General features: G+C 33.3%; 1 protein-coding gene across 5 annotated transcripts in view; it reads left to right on the top strand.

The window, feature by feature from the left end:
• The window catches only part of LOC149423618 (bestrophin-4-like), a 117,028-nt gene that overhangs the window by 73,622 nt on the left and 19,904 nt on the right, over positions 1-23,502 (top strand). For 3 of the 5 annotated variants that reach the window (XM_089631677.1, XM_089631673.1, XM_089631674.1), the window contains 7 exons: positions 7,948-8,058; positions 12,971-13,142; positions 14,739-14,941; positions 15,716-15,884; positions 18,015-18,275; positions 18,908-19,165; positions 20,910-21,150. In XM_089631677.1, the coding sequence (XP_089487803.1) occupies positions 7,948-8,058; positions 12,971-13,142; positions 14,739-14,941; positions 15,716-15,884; positions 18,015-18,275; positions 18,908-19,165; positions 20,910-21,150 (1,415 nt within the window). The remainder of the gene's footprint in view (positions 1-7,947; positions 8,059-12,970; positions 13,143-14,738; positions 14,942-15,715; positions 15,885-18,014; positions 18,276-18,907; positions 19,166-20,909; positions 21,151-23,502) is intronic. The other 2 variants (XM_089631676.1, XM_089631675.1) reach the window with 2 other exon arrangements.

Below are 23,502 nucleotides of genomic sequence, written 5' to 3'. Positions count from 1 at the left end.
ACAGAAATGTATGAACGCATAAAGGAAACAACTTAAAAAAATACTGTATTATAGCTAAAATTATCTGTAACAGTTTCACTTGATTAACTATTTTGCTTTCTTATAAAATTATTTACAAAGTAAATAAAAACCAGTTTTGTGGTTGAAATCGAACGTTTCTAGACTCCGTTTGTCAAGCGATTGTAATGCCTATTACCTACAATATAAGGTATACTAAGAATATACACATTTTTGGCTTGTAGCTTCCTCTTAAGCGGGAATTTAAACCTTATTGCCATCTACATAAGGAGTGTTATTGTTAGCAGCTCGATTCCAAATGTTACACGTCAGACGCTCTCGTACTTAGGATTATTTACAATAACATTATATGTCATTGAATAAAAGAAGATAATACTAATAAATCTATACGAAACGTGAAACAGAACAAGACACACAAAAATAAAAAGATAACGATGACATCTAGGAATTGAAGTTAGGATCTCTTATCTTACCGGGACAGGTGTATTAAACCAAGAGATGCTGGGTTCAATTCCTAATTGTGACCGTTATATTTTTTCGTGTTTCGTTTTGATTTATTAGTATTATATTCTTCTTCAATGATGTAATAAATTGTTGGGTATATATAACCTTCAAAATAAGTTAAAAATAAAAGTTGTTCCTGAGTAACATAATATTTTGTTTGAGTTTTTAGTTTTGCTATTTCCAAAACAGTTGTCACATTATGTCGTAATGCACAACTGAGTTAAAAAAAACTACTGACACCAGCATTTCGTATATTTAATATTTGTATACATTTTTACGGTAACCGGATAAATCATCACAATGATAATTCATCACATCTTTAAAAAGTTATATAAAGTCATAGAAAGTGATGAAACAAAAACTTTATTTACTGGGTTATGTAGGTTAGGTTAGGTTAAGTTAAAATAAAAATAATTTCATCGTTTCTAATGACTTTCTATCATTTTTTAAAAGTGTGTTGAATTGTCACTGTGTTGAGTTATCATGAAACCATTTTTACAGCACATTACCTGAAATTACTGCAAAGTAATCCGATTCCATGATGTTGCATTTTACAATTTTCCGATCCATTTACTTACATTAAATTTTCTCGTTAGTAGGTACCTACTTACGTAAATTCCGATATGCATTTGAAATTTTATTGTACACGTAAATTAATGGTCTTTTCCGGTGAACATAATAGTATTTCAGTGATAACGTACAAGTAGTTGCCTACGTATATTTAAGCCCTAGAAATGGAAATGGCAAAATGACCATTGGTTCAATTTCATTGCCTAGTTTTTCCTGAAAGGGCCTGGGGAACAGTGTTGCCAGTATTATACAAGCCAGTTATTCCCTAGATTCTCCTACGGCCGTTGTTCCCAATCCTACTGAGCAACTGCTGACCCGAAGTTTTGGCTCAACACTGCTCAAACGCACAACTATGCTCTTTCCAGTGGAAAGGTGACAATTGAGGGATCAACGAATTTAAGGAAGCCAAATTACTGGATTAAGCTTGCCGCAGTAAATCACTAGTTATAAAAAGTGAAAAATATTCACAACGCCAAGGCACAGTGATATTAAAATCAAGCCAACACTTTATTTTTAACATATTTCATATGCTTGCTTAAAAATATATAAAATATCGGTTTACGTTTTACAGTATTTGTTGAAAAATGTTAAAAAATATATGCATTAATAATAAATACAATAATAAATTCGTTAATATTAATTTAGCATTGAAAGATTTTACTTTCATGTCATTTTATTGTCTATGAAAATGGGCGGGGCCACTTAAGATAATCAACAGTAAAGATGTTTGGAAACAGGCGAATCGAACGATATTGAACAATTCACTTGGCTGTTCGGACTCCGAGATTGATCGTTCGAAATGTTGGAAACAACGTCCGTTAGTCTCCCTTCTCGCCACTTTTCGCCCTATACATAATATTATTTTGATAAAAAAATTTATATACAACACTTATTTAATTTGACGAATATCGCCCGCAACCATTTCGCGGGTAATCATTCGTTATTCGCAATCCGGATGTGCCGCCTGTGAATAATAATGAGCAAAGTCAGATTATGCAAATATTTTAGTTCCCTAGGAATGAAGTGAAGTCAAGTGCTGAACACATGAGTCTGTTTATGTCAAATAAAATTACTTTATTTTCATTCGGCGTGAAAGCACAAGTGTATTCCCTTGAGGAAACTCGTTGGAAAAGTGGCATCAGATAACTATAAACTATAAACCCTCTTGGACCCTCTTAGGCATTTGACAAGAATTGTCCATCGGTATCATTTTGGGAGGTGAGTATGGTAACCATTCATTGGATAACCAACACCTCTGCCATAGGTCACTCCAAGTGGTTTGCTACGTTTAGTGACTTAGCAGTGGTGTCCGGGTTCACGGGACTGAGGTTTGATTATGTCTTGGCGGCGGTTGCGTCTGCCCATCAACTACTGGCCGGATTGGGAGAGGTCGGTTGAGGGAGACTATTGATTTGACCCCTCTAGCCGGACTCTCTCGACCCATCGCCTTGCACCGCATTGGGAGGGTGGATTAATCCCCTGATGCTTTTTCCTTCCCAGAACCTCAATTTTAATTTCCTTAAAAGACCCCCCCCACAGCATCCCCAAAGATGACATAAGTTTTCAGGGAAATTATTTTCTTCATGTACAAAAAAAATTGAACCTAGCCTTGTCACAGCATTGTACCTACCTACTACATGAGATGATGTTTGTTTGGCATCGAGGCAAGGAGTGTGTGTGTGTGTGTGATGGTGTGAGGGTGTGTGTGATGGTGTGAGAGGGTGTGTGTGTGTGTGTGTGTGTATAGACAGAGTTGTGTTCGATCCATCCTCTCCACATAACCCCGTGATGAAATGGTGTGATGGTTAGGTTAGTTTTTATGTTTCAATTTTGCTTACTTTTGTTTGCTTCTTTTTCTAATTATTTATTTATATATATACGCCCAAAAAGGCTTTTACAGGAGATACTGACAGTAAAAAGATATAATCCATTGTAAAGTAGATACAAAATACACAATTGTAAAATTGTAATTACAAGTATAATGAGAAAATATTAAGAAATAATTTAAAGAAAAAAAAACTAAATATGAAGCAATATTAGTAAAACATAAGAGTAACATAAAGTAAAAAATAAATTACAACAAAACTACATATAAGACAAAACATTAAAACTAATTTACCAACGCAACTCTAATTTGTAGGATTCGACAAAGTGTTGGTATAGAATGTATAGATTATGCTTAATTCTATAAATGGAGTCAATAAATAAATCAATAGCACCCCTATACTTGTTGCCCAGATCATGCATCCTATTGGTCAGTGAGTGTGTCTGATAGTGTATGTATTGCAGAAGAATGTTATATTTTGTCTTGTATTCCTAGTCGGCACATGGAATTCTTTCTCTTTCGATCCCTTACCTATGCTTTACAGCGTGCAGTTTTCCATTCCGCGTTGCTTTGCTTTCAGCTTTGAACGCCTCGTTAAGAGCTGTTATATTATCTCTAAAAGTGCTAAATGTTAGGCGGGCAGTAGATACTCTGTTAACAACGATATTATATTAGTGCAATGCAATAATTATTGCCATCCTTATTTTGTTCTAGCTGTACCCCGCCACGCGTTATTGTGGCTCAGTCTGTCAGTGCAGATAGAGAAATAATAACGCGTATTGTTTTTACGTCCAACAGATGGCGCTGCTAAGAATAAAGCGTGTTTTTACCTGTCACAGGTGACACTTATACAGGGTTTTCCAATAAGAGGTGTTATTTTTATATTCAATCGTAAAAGATCAATGGTTTCGTTGCTTGTGTGGCACGTAGCGCCGTCTTGTTGAAAGTAAACGTTGTCCAGATCAATACCATCCAATTCCGGCCATGAAAAATCATTAATAATCTCTCAATAGCGCTATCCATTCACCGTAACTGTTGCTCCAGCCTCATTTTCGAAAAAGTAAGGTCCAATGACTCCGCCGGACCATAAACCGCACCAAACAGTCACACGTTGAGGATAGAGAGGCTTTTCAACAATAACTCTTGGGTTTTCCGAGCCCCAGATGCGACAATTTTGCTTGTTACGAAGCCACCGACTACGTGGAAATGGGCCTCATCACTCAAGATGATTTGCATTTGATTCACTTAAGTGAATTTTAATATTTTCAATGCGTTGTTGAAGCGTGTATCGTTCCATTTTTATTAATGGCGTAGTTTCTACTTGTCAAATGTCAAAAAATGACAGCTTCAAAAGTAACATCTACCGAAATAGCGGGCTATACAAAATAACACCTCTTATTGGAAAACCCTGTATAATACAAGTATATAAAAACACACGCGTATTCGAATGCAACGTTGTGTCACAATTTCAAAGTAATCAGTGTAGAACTTTCGGAGATTTAAGATTTTGAACAAACGAACATTTTTATTTAAATAGATGGAATCCAAAGATATTAGAAATGGAATCTGTCGTGTGAATCAAATCAAGTTGAGTTGCCGGCCGGCGAATTTGCAAAGCAGTTTATGCCTCTGTTTAGTGTTGCAATTGGCTAATTAAAGAAAATGCTTGTTCTTTGACTCACAGAGCAGGCCATAAGTAGAATAACATAACAATAATAATTATTAAATTATTGTTATTGAATGCATGTTCGTGTGCTTGCGAGTACCTTCTGAATCAACCGGAAACTGCGCTTTGAATCGTTCTCGTATGTTATAATTTTATGCCACATCAAAGGTCTACCCGACATTACAGAAAGAAATATATTTATTCAGTGGCGTAGCGATAGTGCTAGTACAATTTAAGCAAAATTTGTACCTGCTCTGAAAATTTTTTCTTGTTGTTTTCTTGACAAAATACACCTACAATTTTCGCCTGAGGTGCTATTATTCTCATTTTTCTTTACTCATCTAATTTTAGGCTCAGATAAATGCATGTTAAATGTTAACGCTCTGTTGTAAACATTAAAAAAGAAGAAGAAGATGGTTTGAAAGGGATATATGTAAATACGAATTTTAGAGGTAGCCCGCTAATATAAAAAAAGGATCGTTAGGCGTTAATATGCGTAATTAATAGGCGTAAGCAAAAATATTTAATAAAGTATGTCCTATTATAAATGTAGCAAGTATCTCAAATATCTAGAGTAAGATTTAAAGAAACATTGTGTTTTTTTCATACCTATATCGGCTCGGAAAAGGTATAGAGATTATCTTAAAAAATAACTTTTTTTTAATAACGTTATAAATCTGTAGAAATCCGTTATATAGATCAACAAACGCTGATTCTGAATTTATAAAAGTTTTATTTTATTAAATTACACGTAGAATGAATATATCGTCAACGATTTAAACCGTGAGACCCTCAAACGCCCTGTGATTGGTCGGCGGGTTCTGACAGCACTTAAACGGCTATCGCACGGGTTGACCGGCCGCGTGCATTAAGAATCGCACAATTTTGTGCCAGTTTAGCTGCGTATACTCGCACATGGGATCACTACTGCGGTTTACAAATTATTTAAAATAAATCAGGTTTTTTGGATATCTTGCCAAATGTTAAAATTAAATTGTTTTTTTTTTGTTTTCATCCCGACCCGAGTGGGATTGAACTTACACCGATAAAACCGAGGTGCGTTTGACGTCACGCGTACCCCGTCAGATTTTGATCGTTTTGGCGGACTTTGAAAAATGCAAAATATTAAAATTATTTCACCTATGAAATCAACATTATTTAAAAAAACAAAATAAATATTGGTATTTAAGTTAGGAGGTAATAGGTAATGTTTTATGTATTTTTTAATTTGATTGGAATTCCTTATTTTCGAAGTGAAACAAATTAATATAATATTATTCACATCTATTTTTATAGACTTCTTGAGGCTCGGGGTTTTAAAAAATTATTTGTTTATTGTTATGTGAAACCGCACAAGAGTCCCAACTGGTCCGAACCGTCTGGAGCCAGTAAGACTATGGCATCCCCAATTGGTGTATCTTGTTAGGCTGAAGGTAGTTGCGGTGGGGAATAGAAAGAGATGAGGATGAGGAAGGTGGGGAAGTAACTGGCTATTCAGATCTGGTCACCAAACACGGCCAAAATCATTTCAAGCAATGTTTCAATTCTGAATGGTGGTAAAATTTACTTGCGCACGCCGGGATTTGAACCCGCGACCACCGGCTTGCTAGTCGAGAGCCTTACCCCTTGACCACGGAGGCCGTTAATTTTTCGCCACGCCTCTATTTTGACAGCTACAAAACCATTCGATGTTATTTTTACGACTAGTATTAAACTCACTTTACTGTGAGTACTTGTTATATCCAATACTGTACTATAGAGAATCAGTAATAAATAATACTTCATATATTTTCCACTGTAACAATACGATGAGTGATTTGGTAAACTTTATTTAGGTCATAATGTTAGTAGTGACGAGATTTTCCCACGAATTTTCCTATTTTCGCGGAACTTTTACATATTGACACAACTGAACAGAATTATTATGCCATCCTTATCTCTAGGCATGAGTCAGAACACGAAACTTCAATGCTCTCAGAAAGATGAATGATTCGTTTAAATATTCGGAAGGGTGACGTACGGATCGGATGCCCGAATAAACATTTAAATCTCTTTTGAATTATGAGATCCTGTCAAATCATAGTAATTGGTTTTAATAAGATTGTGGCCAACAGGTGAAACGTTATTAATTTGTCGTGTCTTGAACGGATTTGCTTTCTACTATTTGTTTAAGTGTTTTATATAGGGTGAGTGTCCGGGGGAAAGTGCGCTAACTTCGGGAGGTGATTCTACATGATGGATGGTAGAAGTAAATAAAAACTTTCTTGCCTACAAATTACCTTCAAACGTTGGAATTTCAAATTTTATTTTTCTTTTTTGCCTGCACTATCGTGTAGAATCACCTCCCGAAGTTAGCGCACTTTACCCCCGGACACCCTGTATAATGTGTTCAACGAAAATAGCATTTCTACAGAAAACTCCTGCATTAGAAATCCAACAACTTTTAAATGGGTTGTTATTTAAAACATTATTTATTTAATTATTGAAGACAATATTTGCAATTCTTAAACGAACTTTACTGAAAAATATACGGTCACATCTAGGACATGAACCCAGGACCCTCGCATTGCCGGGGCATTAGATTTTAGAATAATGAAATAATACACTTCGAGTACAACTCCTAAAGTTTATCCAAATATATATATATATATATTTTTTTTGGAAATTTAATTCAATTTTTCTCAATAATAGCTCTGAGTAAGTAGTGATCTAGGTAGGCATGTAATAATATCAGATATTAATATATTTTTTGATTCGACATGGAATTCAGAATTAAGCCGGTTGGTACGCAGGTACTTGTGGAGTGCCTGCAATATGGGGGACCAGGAAATGTTATCCACTTTTTAATGGTGGAGAAAATATAAAATAAGTTTTTAAGGTATTCATATTTTAGAGACTTCGGGACTTTCGAGACCAGGTTATACGTCAGCCTTCTTATCTGGAAAACCTTGCTAGCAGACGGAAAGCTGCTTTGATGATAATGGCCTAAAACCTCTTGATCGGTCACATCAGCAATCCAGAAATTTTAGACAAAATTGTCCTTTATGTCCATGACAGTTTTACAAGAGCGCGCATGGACAGACTTTTCCTTGTTCCGAGATGCAGAACTAATCTACCGTTGATAATGCCACTCAGGAAAACTATGAACTTGCCTGTTGTCAACGTTTTCCTTGTGAAAATTTTTAAATTAAAAATGCTAATAATTAAGTAACCAGTATCCACTGTAATCACTACTATTGTATACATTTGTTATTGGAATGTGTTTCTGTAATTATATATTAATGTGTACATGTAAAAAAAAGTTATAAATAATTGATTGTGCGAGGTATGTTTATTAATTGGCTTTAAATATATTGTTTTCCAGGTGGAAGGCGAGTATCTACAAGCTAGTATGGCTGGACCTGCTCTGTTTCCTCAGCATCTATTACATGCTCAACTTCACCTACAGGTGGCTGCTGGACGACCCAGGAAAAAGGTAACCAACAATTCTACAGGAATTTTATACTTAAGTCTTAACCCTTTCAATACCGGTGTTCCTCCTGAGGAACATAAACAAAAAAATTAATATGTATTGATTTTGTGAAAATAATCGTTCGCTTGTGAAGGATATGCCTCGTGCCGTCTATTTTATGCTACGTTGCAACCTTTATTCCAGCAACAAATAGTGTAAATGGTTCCATGATAACTCAACACAGTGACAATTCAACACACCTTTAAAAAGTGATATAAAGTAATTAGAAACTATGAAAAAAAAATTAAACCTAACCTTACCTAACCTACTTAACCCAGTTAATAAAAATTTTGTTTCATCACTTTCCATGACTTTATATAACTTTTTTAGGATGAGATTAATTATCATTTTGATGATTTATCCGGTCACCAGTGTAAATATAATGACATATCCGTTTTGGCTGTTTTGCTGTTGGATTCATTATTATTTAAAAAAAATTATGTTATCTTTATACAAGGTGTATCCGCACGTACCCGACAAACTTTAACCAGCTATTCCTTAGCACATTTGGAGTAAAAAATGTTATGGGCACTTTGCTGTCCGGTAACATTTTTTTTCAATAAAAAACAAAAAATTATAAAAAAAATCCACACTCCGTCACTATCATTGGCATTGTCAACATGTGTGTTCTCGTGTTCAACAGCTGTTATTAGCAAGTGTGTCAAAAAGCGTCGTACGTACATTATTCAACGAAACTCGAATAAAATATGGCCAGATGGGTTTTCAAACTTTGACAAATGATAAAACATTGGTGACATGTGGTGAAAATATGAATGATAATTTTTTTATTAAAGAAAATGTTACCGGACAGCAAAGTCCCCATAACATTTTTTACTCCAAATGTGCTAAGGAATAGCTGGTTAAAGTTTGTCGGGTACGTGCCGATACACCCTGTATTTATGTACGTTAAACTGTAAATTAATATTTAAAAAAAAAAAACATTTTTGTTTGTGTGATAGGTTTTTTTCCTTACTAATAAAAAATAATCCTTTGAGACATAAAAATAATAAAAATCAAATTAGAAAAAAATCTAAATTGGTAAGAAAAAAAAATTATACTTACAGGAAAATTTTGCAAATAATTGTTTAAGTTGTTATCAAGCTTAAAATATGGTCTATACTCAGAAATAAAAGTGCGGCTCTGAAAGGGTTAAATGTATTCTGCCTTGAATTTTGAATATTGTAGCCCACCTAAATACAATAACATAGTGCAGGTTTTAAAAATTATTTTTACCACCATATTTTAAAATAAGAACAGACAAAAAAATATCGTAAGAATTCGGGCCCCACTCCTTAAAAGCATGCGTCACTGGTTAGCTGGTGGAGGGGAAGGAGATGTAGAGGAGATTAACTATGGTTCAATAATAATATCTCAAAAAAAAAAGAAAAATTGTCTTCGTAATAATAATATATACTCTCCTAGGTGTTAAAATAAACTCATTTTAGGTATCACTTTAATGTTTTTAAACTGTGTAATGAGTTTTTTAAAGTTATTATTTACAAATAAAAATTGTTTAGGCAATTTATTAACAATGGAAAACCACCAAGGTATTTTCTCATTATTGTCATTATTCATCAAATCTGTTTCTTAGATGTATTTTACATAATCAATTGCAATTATTGACTAATCATTATTATCAGTTATGTGGTTGTTTAGATTAGATATTCAGAAATTTGAAAAATGTCATAAGTGAGAAAATAAGAATACAGTTTGAGCTGAAGAAATTAAAATGCGCTGGAAGTTTTTTAAATTTAAAAAAAAATATATATTATTATGTGAATAACCAACAAGAATCCCAACTGCTCCCAAACGCCTGGAGCCAGTGAGACTATTGCATCCCCAATCGGGGTATGTTGTGAGGCTGAAAGTAGCGGAGAGGGGAAGTATATGGGGAAGAGGAAGGTGTGGGAGTACCTGGCTATTCAGATCTGGTCACCAAACACGGCTAAAGTCATTTCAAGCAACGTTTCAATTCTGAATGGTGGTCTTTACAATAGGGTGATGCTGAGAGTATCTGTTACTCCGGAACGTGCTGCAAATATACTATATCTTATTTGAAATATAAAAAAATGTGAAATAACACAAATTAATCAAATGGAATTTACCTGCGCACGTCAGGATTTGAAGCAACGAACTTCAGATTGCTAAGTCGAGAGCCTTACCCCTCGACCATGGAGGCGGCGTCAAATTGGAAGTAACTTTATATCATCCAAATTCATTCACTTATAATAATATGAATTTATTGTTTTCATTGTTGTACAGAATTTCTCTTGGAAGTAAGAACCTGAGGAATGGAATTCTGTATGTAAAGTATGGTAGGCAGCTTTTAGGGCATACTTGAGGTCCTGTCGTTTACCTGTATTTTACAGAAGGTGCCCAGAGCCGAATTAGTTCAAATTAGTAATTAATATATTTAAACTTTTATAATAATAAAGTTCCCAATTTTGTAAATAATCAACAAATATATGTAGTTCATTAATAATTGTTATTTTGCATTTGTGTAATATATTATGACGTGTCCGATCACTAATACAAAACTATATGTACAATGTTTGATCAACCAATGTGATGCTGCCAATGGACATATGTCACAATTTATTTACATTCTGTACAGGCAGATAATATAGACACTGGACCATACTTACCTTGGAGGTCATTTGAGATTATCACTGTTAATTGTCTAATAGTGAAATTTATATACAGTTCACGTGCAGAGGACATAATTAGAACATGTGTAATTGGAAATGCTATGATTAATTCTTGTATTTATTTTATTAATGTATAATTATGTTCTTTAATGAGCGTGTTTAGGAGAGGAAAAGCAACTCTTATGTTGGACGGTACAAAAATACAAGGATTTGATTAGAATTTATCTTCCCAAATGTGATTCGTCCCTTGGTAAGTCGCTTCGAATAATGTAAATCCAATAAGAAAAGTATGATTAGAATACATTGTAGACAATAAAAGAATGCTGCTCTCAGGCACGTATGTTTTGTTTAAGGGTATAAAAGCCTATAAAGGTATGTTTTTAGTTTGGACCTGAATTCTGTTGGGCTTGTTGTACCTATCAACTATTTTTTATTGTTTTATCAGGTTCCCAAGAGATTTGGAACATCAATTTTTACTGGAAACCTAAAGACCACCATTTTATTTTAAGTGTTGTCTTGAATACTGAAAATTTAATGTACTTACTTAAGATTTCTTAGGTCAGCTACACTTCCTTATGCTACGTCATTAGGTTATTATTATAAATTTGTTTATTTTTGATGATTATAAAAATGTAACTACTACAATTGAAGTGAGGAATGTCAATAATTACATTTCAAAAGAGATGTTCAATCATTACTGCCCGACTGTGGTTTTTCCAATTTACAATGTTGGTTGATAAGCCGATAATGTTTTTATTTTATTTTTTTTATTTAATTCTTTTATTTTTCCCAATTTTTACATTAATTACATACAATATTATATAAATCAATACGAATAATGTGAACAAACTATGGCGCAGCCTGTGCGTGGGTAATATATTTAAGTTATTATATTGTTGTACCTAGAAATAAACAAACTGTGGGCATATAAAACAAAAACAAGATTAGATTTTCTTTTGTCCAAGCGGTTTGTATAAAAATTGTTTCCAATAGAGTATAGTGAAGTTATAAGTGTTTAGTGTAATATATGGTGAATATTTTATGAGAAACATTAATTGATACAAATTAAATAAAACAAGTATCAACTGCTGTATCGAAAAGCCATAATTTTAACTCTTTCAAATATTGAGGATTTGCCCCAAGTTTAGTAATCACTTGAATATTTTTCGGTAAAAGATTGAAAGTACAAGGTCCAATGAAACTGCAGTGTGTTTGCATTTGTTTTGTGTTCGTTTGGGGAGTATAAAATACATTATTATTTCTAATGTTGGTTCTGTTTTCATTTATTTCGAATTTATTTTTGTTTTTAAAGATGTATTTCACAGTTTGCAAAATAAATAGTTTATAGAGACAGAATAGTTTAGATTCTTTGTATAACTTATCTGTTGAAAATGTTCTTTTCCGATTATACATAACTTTGATGGTATAATTTTGAGTTATTTGTAAAGGTTTTATATGTGCATGAAGCGATTCTAAATTGGATTTACCTCATAATGTACTCCAAGTGGCTAGATACGTCGAATTATACCAATGATCAACTGTCATTATGTATCTTTCTTCATCTCGCTTTCTTCTACTTTTGTTGAATATAAATTTATATTAGGTATTTTATATTACTAGATTTTATATTGCCCCAGCACAGGTAAAGTACCCAGTGAGGCCCAAATTATCACAAAATATTTGAAAAAAATACATTATATTATGTCAATAAAAAAATGTATTTAATCTTTATTACTAGATTATGTTATACCAATATCTTTAGTTGATTTCGCCAATGTTGGCCAACATTTGGCAAAACAAATTGTTACAATATATTTATCCAATAAAAATGCAACTAACAGAACATATGAAATATGAATTGTAATTTGTAAGTCAGGTTTCCGTAAATATTATTTTTTCAATTGTGAAATCCTTGTGTTGTTTAATTAAGTAGGTAGGTATTTAAGTACCTACTTACAAATCTTGTGATTTCTGACGAAATTTAGGTTTTGCATTTTTTTATTTATTTACTATAACTATAAACTATATTACTAGAACTGTATTTATTTTTTCTAATATCATTGTGGAAAACAACTTTTTTGACAGCTGGATCTTGTTTGGGTGCTTTTTTTAATTTTGAAGCAGAAATCCCAGCTAAATAAAACCCGTAGAAAGATGTTTTGACTGAAATTCTTTGCTGATTGTGAAAGGATCAAATCAAATAATATTTGTTACTGTATTTATTTCAGAGTATTTGAGGGCATAGTGCACTACTGCCTAACATACAGCGAGTTGATTCCCCTTTCCTTCGTGCTGGGTTTCTATGTTTCCATTGTGATGACGAGATGGTGGAACCAGTACATCACCATACCCTGGCCAGACTCCATCGCTGTGTTCGTCAGCGCCCATGTTCATGGACAAGTGAGTAACTGTTAAAAATATATATTTATATATACCAGTGTTGTTTCCGCTTTTAGTTTTTTTTGTCTTTATGATCAGCGAGAAGGAATCATAAAAAAGTCCTATATATTAAGTAGGTACAAAAGACTAATCGGGATTTTTTAGGGTTCATCTAATATCATATAATAATATATCATATAATAATTTCATTTTTTAGGGTTTATCTAATATCGTCACACACAAATAAATGTAGTTATGTTAGAAAAGTATACTGCCATGAGCGTTTTTCTATAGAACCTCTTGAACACAGCAAAAATTATAAAATACTTAAATTTCTTTAACCAGTCTGCACATATTTAGGTCTAATCGCTCTAGGCCTTGAGCGATGCTTGAACTTTAAACAACAGTAAGCAATTAATATGTTTCCATATTAACATTCGAAGTTATGATTTTTTGAATGAGCGCTGCTCGAGGCGAGCCGTATTTAAACAATAAAATAAAGTTGATTAAAACAAAAGAAAATCAGTAAATATTTATAGATGTCGCTGCTTGGATTACTAAACATACAAACTGTTAAGAATGACACAGATAAAGGTCTAAATTTGCACATGGAAAGCTAAATCTAAATTGGCACGCATATGTTGAGTGAATTGCCAACATTATTTGTCTTATCTTCTTCATTTAGGACGGGTTGTTTCGGAGAATCTGAACAATTCATCAAATTTCAACGTTCATTTTCAAGTTCTGTGAAAGACTTATTCAAGTTTTGTTTTTATATCATTGTAGGCTAGTTGCTTGACAAAACTGAAATAAAAACAGAACTTGAAAAAGTCTTTCACAGAACTTGAAAATGAACGTTGAAATTTGATGAATTGTTCAGATTCTCCGAAACAACCCGTCCTTGATCTGTGCCTCTTCAAGAATTTGATTAAAAAATCCCTTCCTCATCTCACCTTTCAAACCAAATTTTAAATTAAATGGATCCAAAATTTAATAATGTTCATCTTGTAATACACTGAAGAGATTATGTTCTAAGATGTGTCACATAAATTGCCTCACGGTTCCCTATTTGGTCATCCTAATGGCGATTTACCTAATCAGATGATTACCTAGTATGGTTAAGTACGTAATCTGGTAATTTACCCAATGTAATAATCTGGTGATGTACCTAATCAGGTGATGTATGTAATCTGGTAATGTACGTAATCTGGTTATGTACCTAATCTTGTGATGTACCTAATCAGGTGATGTATCTAATCAGATGATGTACCTAATCAGGTGATGTATCTAATCAGATGATGTACCTAATCAGGTGAAGCATGTAATCTGGTAATGTATGTAATCTGGTGATGTACCCGATGATGTACCTATTCTGTCATTGAACACAATCTGGTGTTGTACCTAATCAGGTGATTTTTGTAATCTTGTAATGCAGGTAAGTAATCTGGTGATGTTCGTAATCTGGTGATTTAGGTATGTAATCTGGTGATCTACAAAATCGTTTCTTTCTCTTTATAACATGGCACTGTGAAAATTTCTTGCGAGAAGTCACATGAAAAAAAAACCTATGAAGTTACAATTAATGACATTCCTTTGACTTTATTTTTCCCTTCTTAGGACGAGCGAGGGCGGCTGATGCGGCGCACCATGATGCGATACGTGTGCCTTTGCTTAACCATGGTGCTGACCAACATCTCGCCCAAGGTGAAGAAGCGTTTCCCCACGCTGGACCACCTCATTGAGGCAGGTCTGCTGCTGGAGAACGAGCGCCAGATCATGGTGGACCTCAACGAGAAGTTTCCCAAGCCTTCCAAGCATTGGTAACACTCTAATTTCATGATACATGTGTATTTTTAACCTGATCTACGCGCCTGTTGCATTTGTGATCCATTGGCGGATATCCCCGTACACGGATATTGCATGTATAATTCTAATTTCAGTAAAACGTAGGGTCGGACAGCAAAAAACTTGATTTATTACAACGGCTTAGGTATAGTTAACCCCTCAGGCCTCTGGCATATTCTGTCAGAAGAGAATTATGTTGCTATAGAATAGAAATAAATGGAATAATTTTTAATGTATCCGAAAACTAAAAACTGTTTTTGAAAGGTGATAAAATACGATTTCAAATTTTATTGTTAGAAATAAAATGTAATTTTTAAAGTTTTGAATGCAAACATAAAAAAGTTTAAAAAAATGACAAATATATTATTAACATTATTGTTTTTTGGATTTCATTAGATTATTCATCACAAAGTTTCATAAAGTTTTCTCAAATTGCGGTCGGAACCTTTGGTTTCATAGAGGTATACATTCTAATTCTTCTGTGGTTAACTTCTAGATTTGAATATAAAGCTTGTTGGTTTTTTTCTGACATGTTTCTAACTATGACCGTAAGGGAGACAACGATTTCTATGAGACCATATAAGCTTTTTCCGAAAGCAAAAAAAAAAATTATCTGAAGGGTTAAAACAGCCTTATTGGGCTTAAGGCCAGTTTAATTATACCAACGATGAACCGGTGTGTAAGAAACTAATAAGTAAGACAGTTTAAGTTTAATAAATTATTTTATGTTGACGTTTGGTTATTTTCAGGTTGCCGATCGTATGGTCGGCTAGTATAGTAACGCGGGCGCGCAAAGAGGGCAGAATCCGCGACGATTTTGCCGTGAAAACTGTGATTGACGAACTCAATAAATTTCGCGCCCAGTGCGGCCTACTGACAAGTTATGATACCATAAGCATTCCTTTAGTGTATACTCAGGTTAGTTCTAATTACCATACATTTTAATACTTATTTATTGCACATAAACCAAAATTCTAAGCCAGATTCTCATATGGCCGTCAGATAAAAATAGAGTTTTAAATCATTTCATTTTTGAATTTTCTATATTATTCCCATTGGGATTGTATGGTGAGCGATATGCTGAAGTAGGCTAAGTCTCAGCCCCATTAATGAGCAGGCAGGATTTTGCTGATGCGCTCATATCTGATTTCACAATAAGTTTGAAAGTACTTGTATTATTTTTTACATGAATTTTGACTACCAAACTAGACACATGCCCGTATTACGGCAGTCGAATTAGCATTGAACTGCTCTTTTTTCAACAGTAGTTTTATTTGGATTTTATTTTATTTTATCATATGATCTTTTCACTGCCAGAAGATACTTTGATGTACGATTTCTGTCCCCTTTGTGGGGGGCATTTAATTATCATCTCTAAATAGTATAAAATCAAGTCGCTATCTGCTTGTCTGTTTATACGCTTAATTCTTCTAAACTATGCAACGGATTTTGATATGGTTTTATAATTTAGAGAATTTCTTCCGGAAGGTTCTCATATATAATACATACATAATATATTTATATAACGTAGAGAAAAGTCGAACAATGCCGGGTACACGTTAACTAGTTATTACTATTAGTTAATGAGCAGGCAGCATTCGGCTGAAGTGCTCATATCTTATTTCACAATAAGCTAATCCTTTCTTCTCTCCAAATACGTATTCAATCGAGTTTTAAATTACTTTATATTAGTAGCATCAACGGCGTGTTGTGGAAGTTTGTTCCATGCATGAACTACTAGGAATGGATGCAAAGGTGTTTTGTTTCACATAGATTTATATTTTTGTTATTAATGAAAATTTCTTGGATGCCAGGGCAATTATAATGTCCAGATAAAATTTATAAAGTCTCAATCAAGTCACCCCTTTCTCTTCTTTCTTTTAACGTTGGTAATCTTAGTTCCTCGAGTCTATCTTCATATTGCCGGTCTTTCAAAGCTTTTTGTAAATCGTCTCAGTACTTTCTCTATTAGATCTATATCCTTCGCAAAACTTGCAATCCATATTTGGAAAGCATATTCCAGGAGAGGATGGACATATGTTTTCTATATTTTAACGTCATGTCCAGTGATATGTGAAGGAAGGCTTTCCTGATAAAATTTTTTATTGATTATTAATTTGATTAATTTTTGCTCTTTTGACAATCGCTGCGATATGCCGTTCCCTTTTTAAGTCTTGTGATACCATAACTCCTAGGTCTTGTTATAACGTCACTGCTTTTAAAGGTGTTCCATTAACCCATTGGCCTCAAACGACGCCGTCGCGGCGTGTGTATGGCGGTGTGTCTTAAAATCAAACGACGCCGTCCCGGCGGGTCAGATGTTTGTCGGCTTAAAACCGAAAAAGGATACATTATTGACATCTGCGTTTAAAATTATAAATGCCAATCGGTCTGTAGATAATTAAGCATTCATTTCGTAGTAATTGGCAGGACTCCGTTGGTACAGTTTTTTCCTGATATTTACGATTGAAATTTTGTTTCGGGAATTCACAAGCTTGTTCGTAAAACACGTGGTGGGCGGCTAACATCAGCCCAAATTGAAAAAATATATATTACGGTAATAAGTATGATAAATGTAAAACTTTTCATCCAATTATAAAAAAATGAAAAAAAAAAATTGGTTTCTATAAAAAAATATTTTTATGTCCTCGTTTAATCATATTATTATTATTTTTTTTTTTAAATTGCATATATTTTTTACATACCTTAATTCAATGCATAAGTAAATTAAAATAATTGTTTCGTTTGCATGTTTAGTTTAAATGTTATGTAAGATTTAGTACACCACTGCAGATTTAAAACTTTGGTACAAAATTAATTCGGATGTGAAGGACAATTTTTTAGCTAAACAATTTGGAGGCCAATGGGTTAAGTTATTCGACTCTAATGAACTTTGCCAAAGGGAATGGACAAGGGAATGAAAGATAAAATATGAAAAAAATAGGGGGGAACAATAAATTAGCACATTATTCGAGTTCTTACAAAAGCTACATAGATTGACTACCGAAATTATAAAGCATAAAAAACACCGATCTATAAACTTTCCAGGTGGTTACCCTGGCCGTGTATTCGTACTTCGCCACGGCCATAATGGCGCGGCAGTGGACCGAGGACAAGATAGTGACCACCAAGGCGGGCGCCACGGAGAGCAGTTACGTGAACAACATCGACGTGTACTTCCCCATCTTCACCACGCTGCAGTTCTTCTTCTACATGGGCTGGCTCAAGGTGGCCGAGTCGCTCATCAACCCCTTCGGAGAGGATGATGATGATTTCGAAGTCAATTGGATGGTGGATAGGAATATCCAAGTAGGTGTCATATTCACGGTTTTAACTTATGAATTAACCGTTCATAGTTGCTTTAATTTAATTTTTTTATTATTTATTATTATTAAATCAATTTTTTTTACCTATATGCTACTATGCATTAGGTATATATACAGGGTGTTACAGCACTTACTCAAATGATTAACCAGCGATTCCTGGGCATATTTGAAGTGAAAAACGCAGATGGCTGATGATTTTTTTTTTCAATTACAAACAAAATATATTTTAAATCACTCCTCGCGACTGATTAACACACAACACAATGATATCCTCACTGGGATCTCCCATGCTGAGAATATTATTCTGCCTGTAGAATATTATTTGTGTACTAGTAAATTGTTGGTTGTCCTTGAAAAAAAACACGGAATGTTACTTGACTTGCTGCACAGTTCAACTTATAAAAATGGCTTGTAAAAGTAAATTTGAAACATAGAATTAAAATAATTGTCTTTTAAAATATATTATAGGAACTGAATCGATTGTATGGATTTTAAAAGATTTTTTTTTAAATTTATTCAACAAAATCAGACACGATTTTTAAAAGTTTATGCTTTTACCTGACAAGGAAAATATAACGTTTAATAATTTAATATTTACAAATTATAAATTTGCAGGTATCGTACTTAATAGTGGACGAGATGCATCACGAACACCCCGAGCTGATCAAGGACCAGTACTGGGACGAAGTGTTCCCCACGGAGCTGCCGTACACGCTGGCCTCCGAGGGAAACCGCGAGTCTGCCCCGGTCCCGTCCACGGCCAAGATCGAGGTGCCCAGCAGCCAGCAGGCAGTGGTCATGACCTCCTCGTCCGTTAAGATCGACGAGCTGGTGCGTGAACAGAGCGTTAATTACAAGTTTACGCCGCCCGAGGTTAGACATGTTTACAAGGACGCCTGCATGTGGACGCAGCTTGCCGGTGGATTGCATTTTGCCAATCACGCACCCTATTGTGGTTAACCAAAGGTTACGGTTGTAAACATTCAACAATCTCTTTATTGTTCTGAATAATCTTTTTCATTCTGGTTGTGTTAATAATAAAAATAAATTTTATTTCGGCTTGATATCTTTAATATCCATTTTAAAACATTGTTTGCTGACATTTTTTGCAAATCCACACTGAAAAACTAGTGTATTTAAAAAAAAAATTATACACCAAAACATTTCACAAATAATTGCTATTCCTTCTATTGCTTATTTTGAACTAAAACTATCAACATCTTCCATACATTTTCTAACTTAAATTAAGACATATTTGCGAAATATTCCATAATATGCAAAAAATTGTTTACTCGTCTCTGGCTAACAATGTTTTTTAGGTGTAATTTTGTTGTCTTCTACAGCGCCCTTGGAGGAGATTTTTTCCCAAAAACGGTGCTATATAAATTAGTCAGACATTATTATTATATCAATCAAAATTCTTAATTATTTATCTCTTATGCATGTTGTCTCTTAAATATGACTTTGTTATACTGAACTGAAACCAAAACTCCTAATTATGTTTTATAAATAAAATAAAAATATCTTAATTTGTAAAGAGAACCAGCATTTAAAAACTTCAATATTCATTATGCAATCATTTCAAACCATATTTTCTGATCCGCATAGTTTAAACGACAATATGAAATTATCTAGTAAATATATACTGGTAATTTTAGGTTACAGCAGCATAGATAATCTGACTTTGATTTGCATGTAAGATTAATTCTTTGTGCCTTATTTTTGACAATAATAATTTTCTTCTATGGAAATTAACCCTAATGTTAATTAATTGTTTGTTTAACCACTAACAAATTTTGTTGAAACTAAAACAACTAATGTGTGAGTTTTGTATGTAATCTAATTGTGTTGTGTTATTTTACTAACGCAAATGACTTACGCTTGTAAAAAAGCCCACCTGTATCCAATGGCAGTTAAACCAGATAAATTTAATTTGGTATACCAAATTCTGAGAATAATTAAAAACAAATTTATTAGTAAAGGGTTCCTTTCATACTTATTCTAACAATAACAAAATATAATGGGTGTTTTCTATTAATATTCACAGTGTGAAGCATGCTTATTTATCTTGTAATTTAAATTTAGTTAAAATGTATAATGTAATCAGAGTGTTTTCTTATCATAAGAATGCGGGTTCGATTCCTGCCTTCCATCAATATAAATTTGATGTTTTTTACTTTGAAATATTTTATAGTGACTTTTCAACAGAAAATTAACAGTAAATTTTATGGTCAGTGCTGTCTTTTTGTGCAAATAAGAGAAATTTTTTCTCAAATAATTCAAAAATAATTATTTAACAACAATAACTTACTTACCTCGGGTGTTTCAAATTCCGTCCCTGTTAAAAGTTGATTCTCAGTCCAGCTTTTGATCAAATTGTGATTGGCTGTCAAGTATAACGGTCACGTTGTTATGCTTGTCAACTGATCACACTGTAATCTAAAGCTGAGATGGGCCGAGAAACAATACAAACGGTAATAAATATTGATTAAATTGAAACAAAATGTGATAGAGTTTGAAAAACCTCAGCTTTAATAATTTAACTGTTTTATTTAATATCCTTTATTATAACTAAAAAAAAAATAATAATTTAACTAATCATTATTTTGTTAAGTAGAATCTCAACGATGACGCAGTTTCCGGCATTCACTTCTCGGCCAGCGGGCGTCGAAGCATCCGCCGTAAGCCGTCGGTCAACTCCTCGGCTTCCCTCCAATCCACGATGCAGACCCCCGTGCCGGGATCGTCCATCCCGAGGGTGAACTCCGTCACCTCCGTGCTCAAGAGGATATTCTCCCGGGAAGATGCCTCCCGGGTCGAGACAGACGGAGGTACTAATGAACTTGGCAGAGAAAAAAGTATTTATGATTTCATTTTATTTTTATTATTATTTTTAACGGTTCCACGACAGAACAGAACAGTGACAAAATAGAATATTGAAGAAAAGTTAAGACAAAAAAAAACTCAACCTACTATTCTTTTATTATGTTCTGTTTTGTAGCTTTTTAATTTTTTCCGGTTACCAATTTAAAACACCCTTTCACAAAGAGGAGTAGATATTCGGTTATGGTGTTTCAAACTCAAATCTGACAATCAGCGACTTTTTGAAATTTGTGGGTCTCTGTTAAATTCATGTTATCGGCCCATTTCAACTTTTGATCAAATTGTGATCTTATTACACTATTACACTTGTCAACTTTCACAATTTGATCAAAAGCTGAAGCAGGCTGAACCAATTAGCCATCTTTGATTTATTCTTTTTGATTTTTGGCCTCTATAATCATCAAATTCCATGTAAAGCCTAGGTAATAAATAAATCCAGAAAGGAGCTTAACAACTCACTTAAATCTTTGCAATCGTCTAACAAGATTAGAAAATAATTAGTTTAACCAAATACCCTATAATATTAATAATTCCTCCATCTTCTGACGTTTTGCACACATTCTGATGGCAACAAGCTACATGAAATAATATATTTTTATTTTCCGTTAATAAATTATGAAAGTCTAAAAATTTAAAAAAATTTTATATTCCACTTATGACCTTACTGCTTTTTTTGATCATACAATAAAAAAATATGAAAGCGGCTATTAACTCTGTCTTTGATGGTTTAGAAAGGTAATAAAATACTAATAACCCATACTTAGCAATATTTATAATTATATTTTCGTGGTGTAATCAACGTTTTACGTAATCAAGAAAAATTTTTTTGCTTGGATTTGACGAAATCATTTCACCAACTATAAACCTGTCAATGTTTTTTCGTATCTTGAAAAATGACTTGGGAGTGTTTTTGTTCACAAACTGAACCACGGAACCTATTTATATTTTTTATCAAAATACAAATTAGAAAGCGCAAAATACCGCCATCAAGTATTAAATAAATTCAATTTGCCGCCATTGAAAGGAATGTCAAAGTCAACATGCTACACTAGCACCTCTAGCGGTTTGAGTTGTTGATATTGCCACTATTTTACTGGAGTTGGACGTATTATTAATATTATAGGGTATTTGGTTTAACAAAACATCTATAAATATGCAAAATTATGACACAGTAATGTAGGTTGACAGTTATTCTAACAAACTTGTAACATTCGACCTGTGCGTGTGTTCATGTCACTCTGCATTTAGAATGTTTCACACGGCGTAAAATATGTTTAGAATTTCATCTTTATCTAAATAATTTGTTTTTACAATCCTGTTGGATTTTGACACACTGTAATATTAATTATTTTACTAAATACAAAGTGTAGCCGTATGAAGAGGCTTTACAAACGGCCACTTTCTCCACGCTTACCAATTTCTATGAATGCATCTAAATAATATCATGGCCCCATCTTGAAAATAATAAAGCTTCGTTTGACTACATTGTGTTTGGGAAACAGCGGTGTAAGTTATAAACGAAATGTCATTTTGTAAAAAAAGCAAACTGAATGTCGTTTTTTTTCTTTATTATTTTCTTTTTTAAATTCACTGTACAAAACTTTTGGCAAACAGAAAAATATAATTTTTATTTTATTAATATTTTACTATTATTATATGTATTACATAATATTTATATTAAATAAATATTTTAAAATAAAGGTGTCAAAAATCAAACCAAAACACTTAAACACGGTGTCCGAAAACTGGTGGTGCAGCAGAAAAATCTAATCATTTGCTGCAGATGGAGAACCTAAAAAAACAAAGTTTTTTTCGATTTGAGCATATTACTAAAAATATTTTTTGACAACTTTAGAGTAAAGAAACTATTGAAGCCAGGTTTATGCTTCGACGCAGTTTAAAAGACAAATGACAGCGGATAATAATTCCATAAGCAACCGAAAATAATTTAATTTGAACAAAAAAAAAATTACAATTTCTCGAAATCAAAAGCTAAAAAAAGTCATAATTCAAAATCTACTCCAAATGTGATGTAGATTCACAAGTAATACAGTTTATTCCATGAGTTTCTGGACACCGTGTATAACAAACTTTCCATGTATCAGAAATGTTCTAAAGGCGATTTGTAAAGCCAACAGCTGTTCAAATCTAATTATAATTTGACACTAGCAAGCGAATGATGAAACATTTATAAAAAAGGTCAAACTAAATACTTTACCAAAATAGTAGGTTCTCCAAATAAGTTATACTTTTTTTTACTAAGTTGTTCGTTTTACTAAATATTTCCGATTGACTATATTGCTATAGTAATGCATGATGAACGCACG

This window comes from Hesperophylax consimilis, chromosome 5 (genome assembly GCF_061612785.1).
Source record: "Hesperophylax consimilis isolate HC1 chromosome 5, BYU_Hcon_1.0, whole genome shotgun sequence".
Taxonomy (NCBI): Eukaryota; Metazoa; Arthropoda; class Insecta; order Trichoptera; family Limnephilidae; genus Hesperophylax; species Hesperophylax consimilis.
Note: the sequence above shows the minus strand (reverse complement) of the source record. Positions and strands in the feature narration are given on the sequence as shown.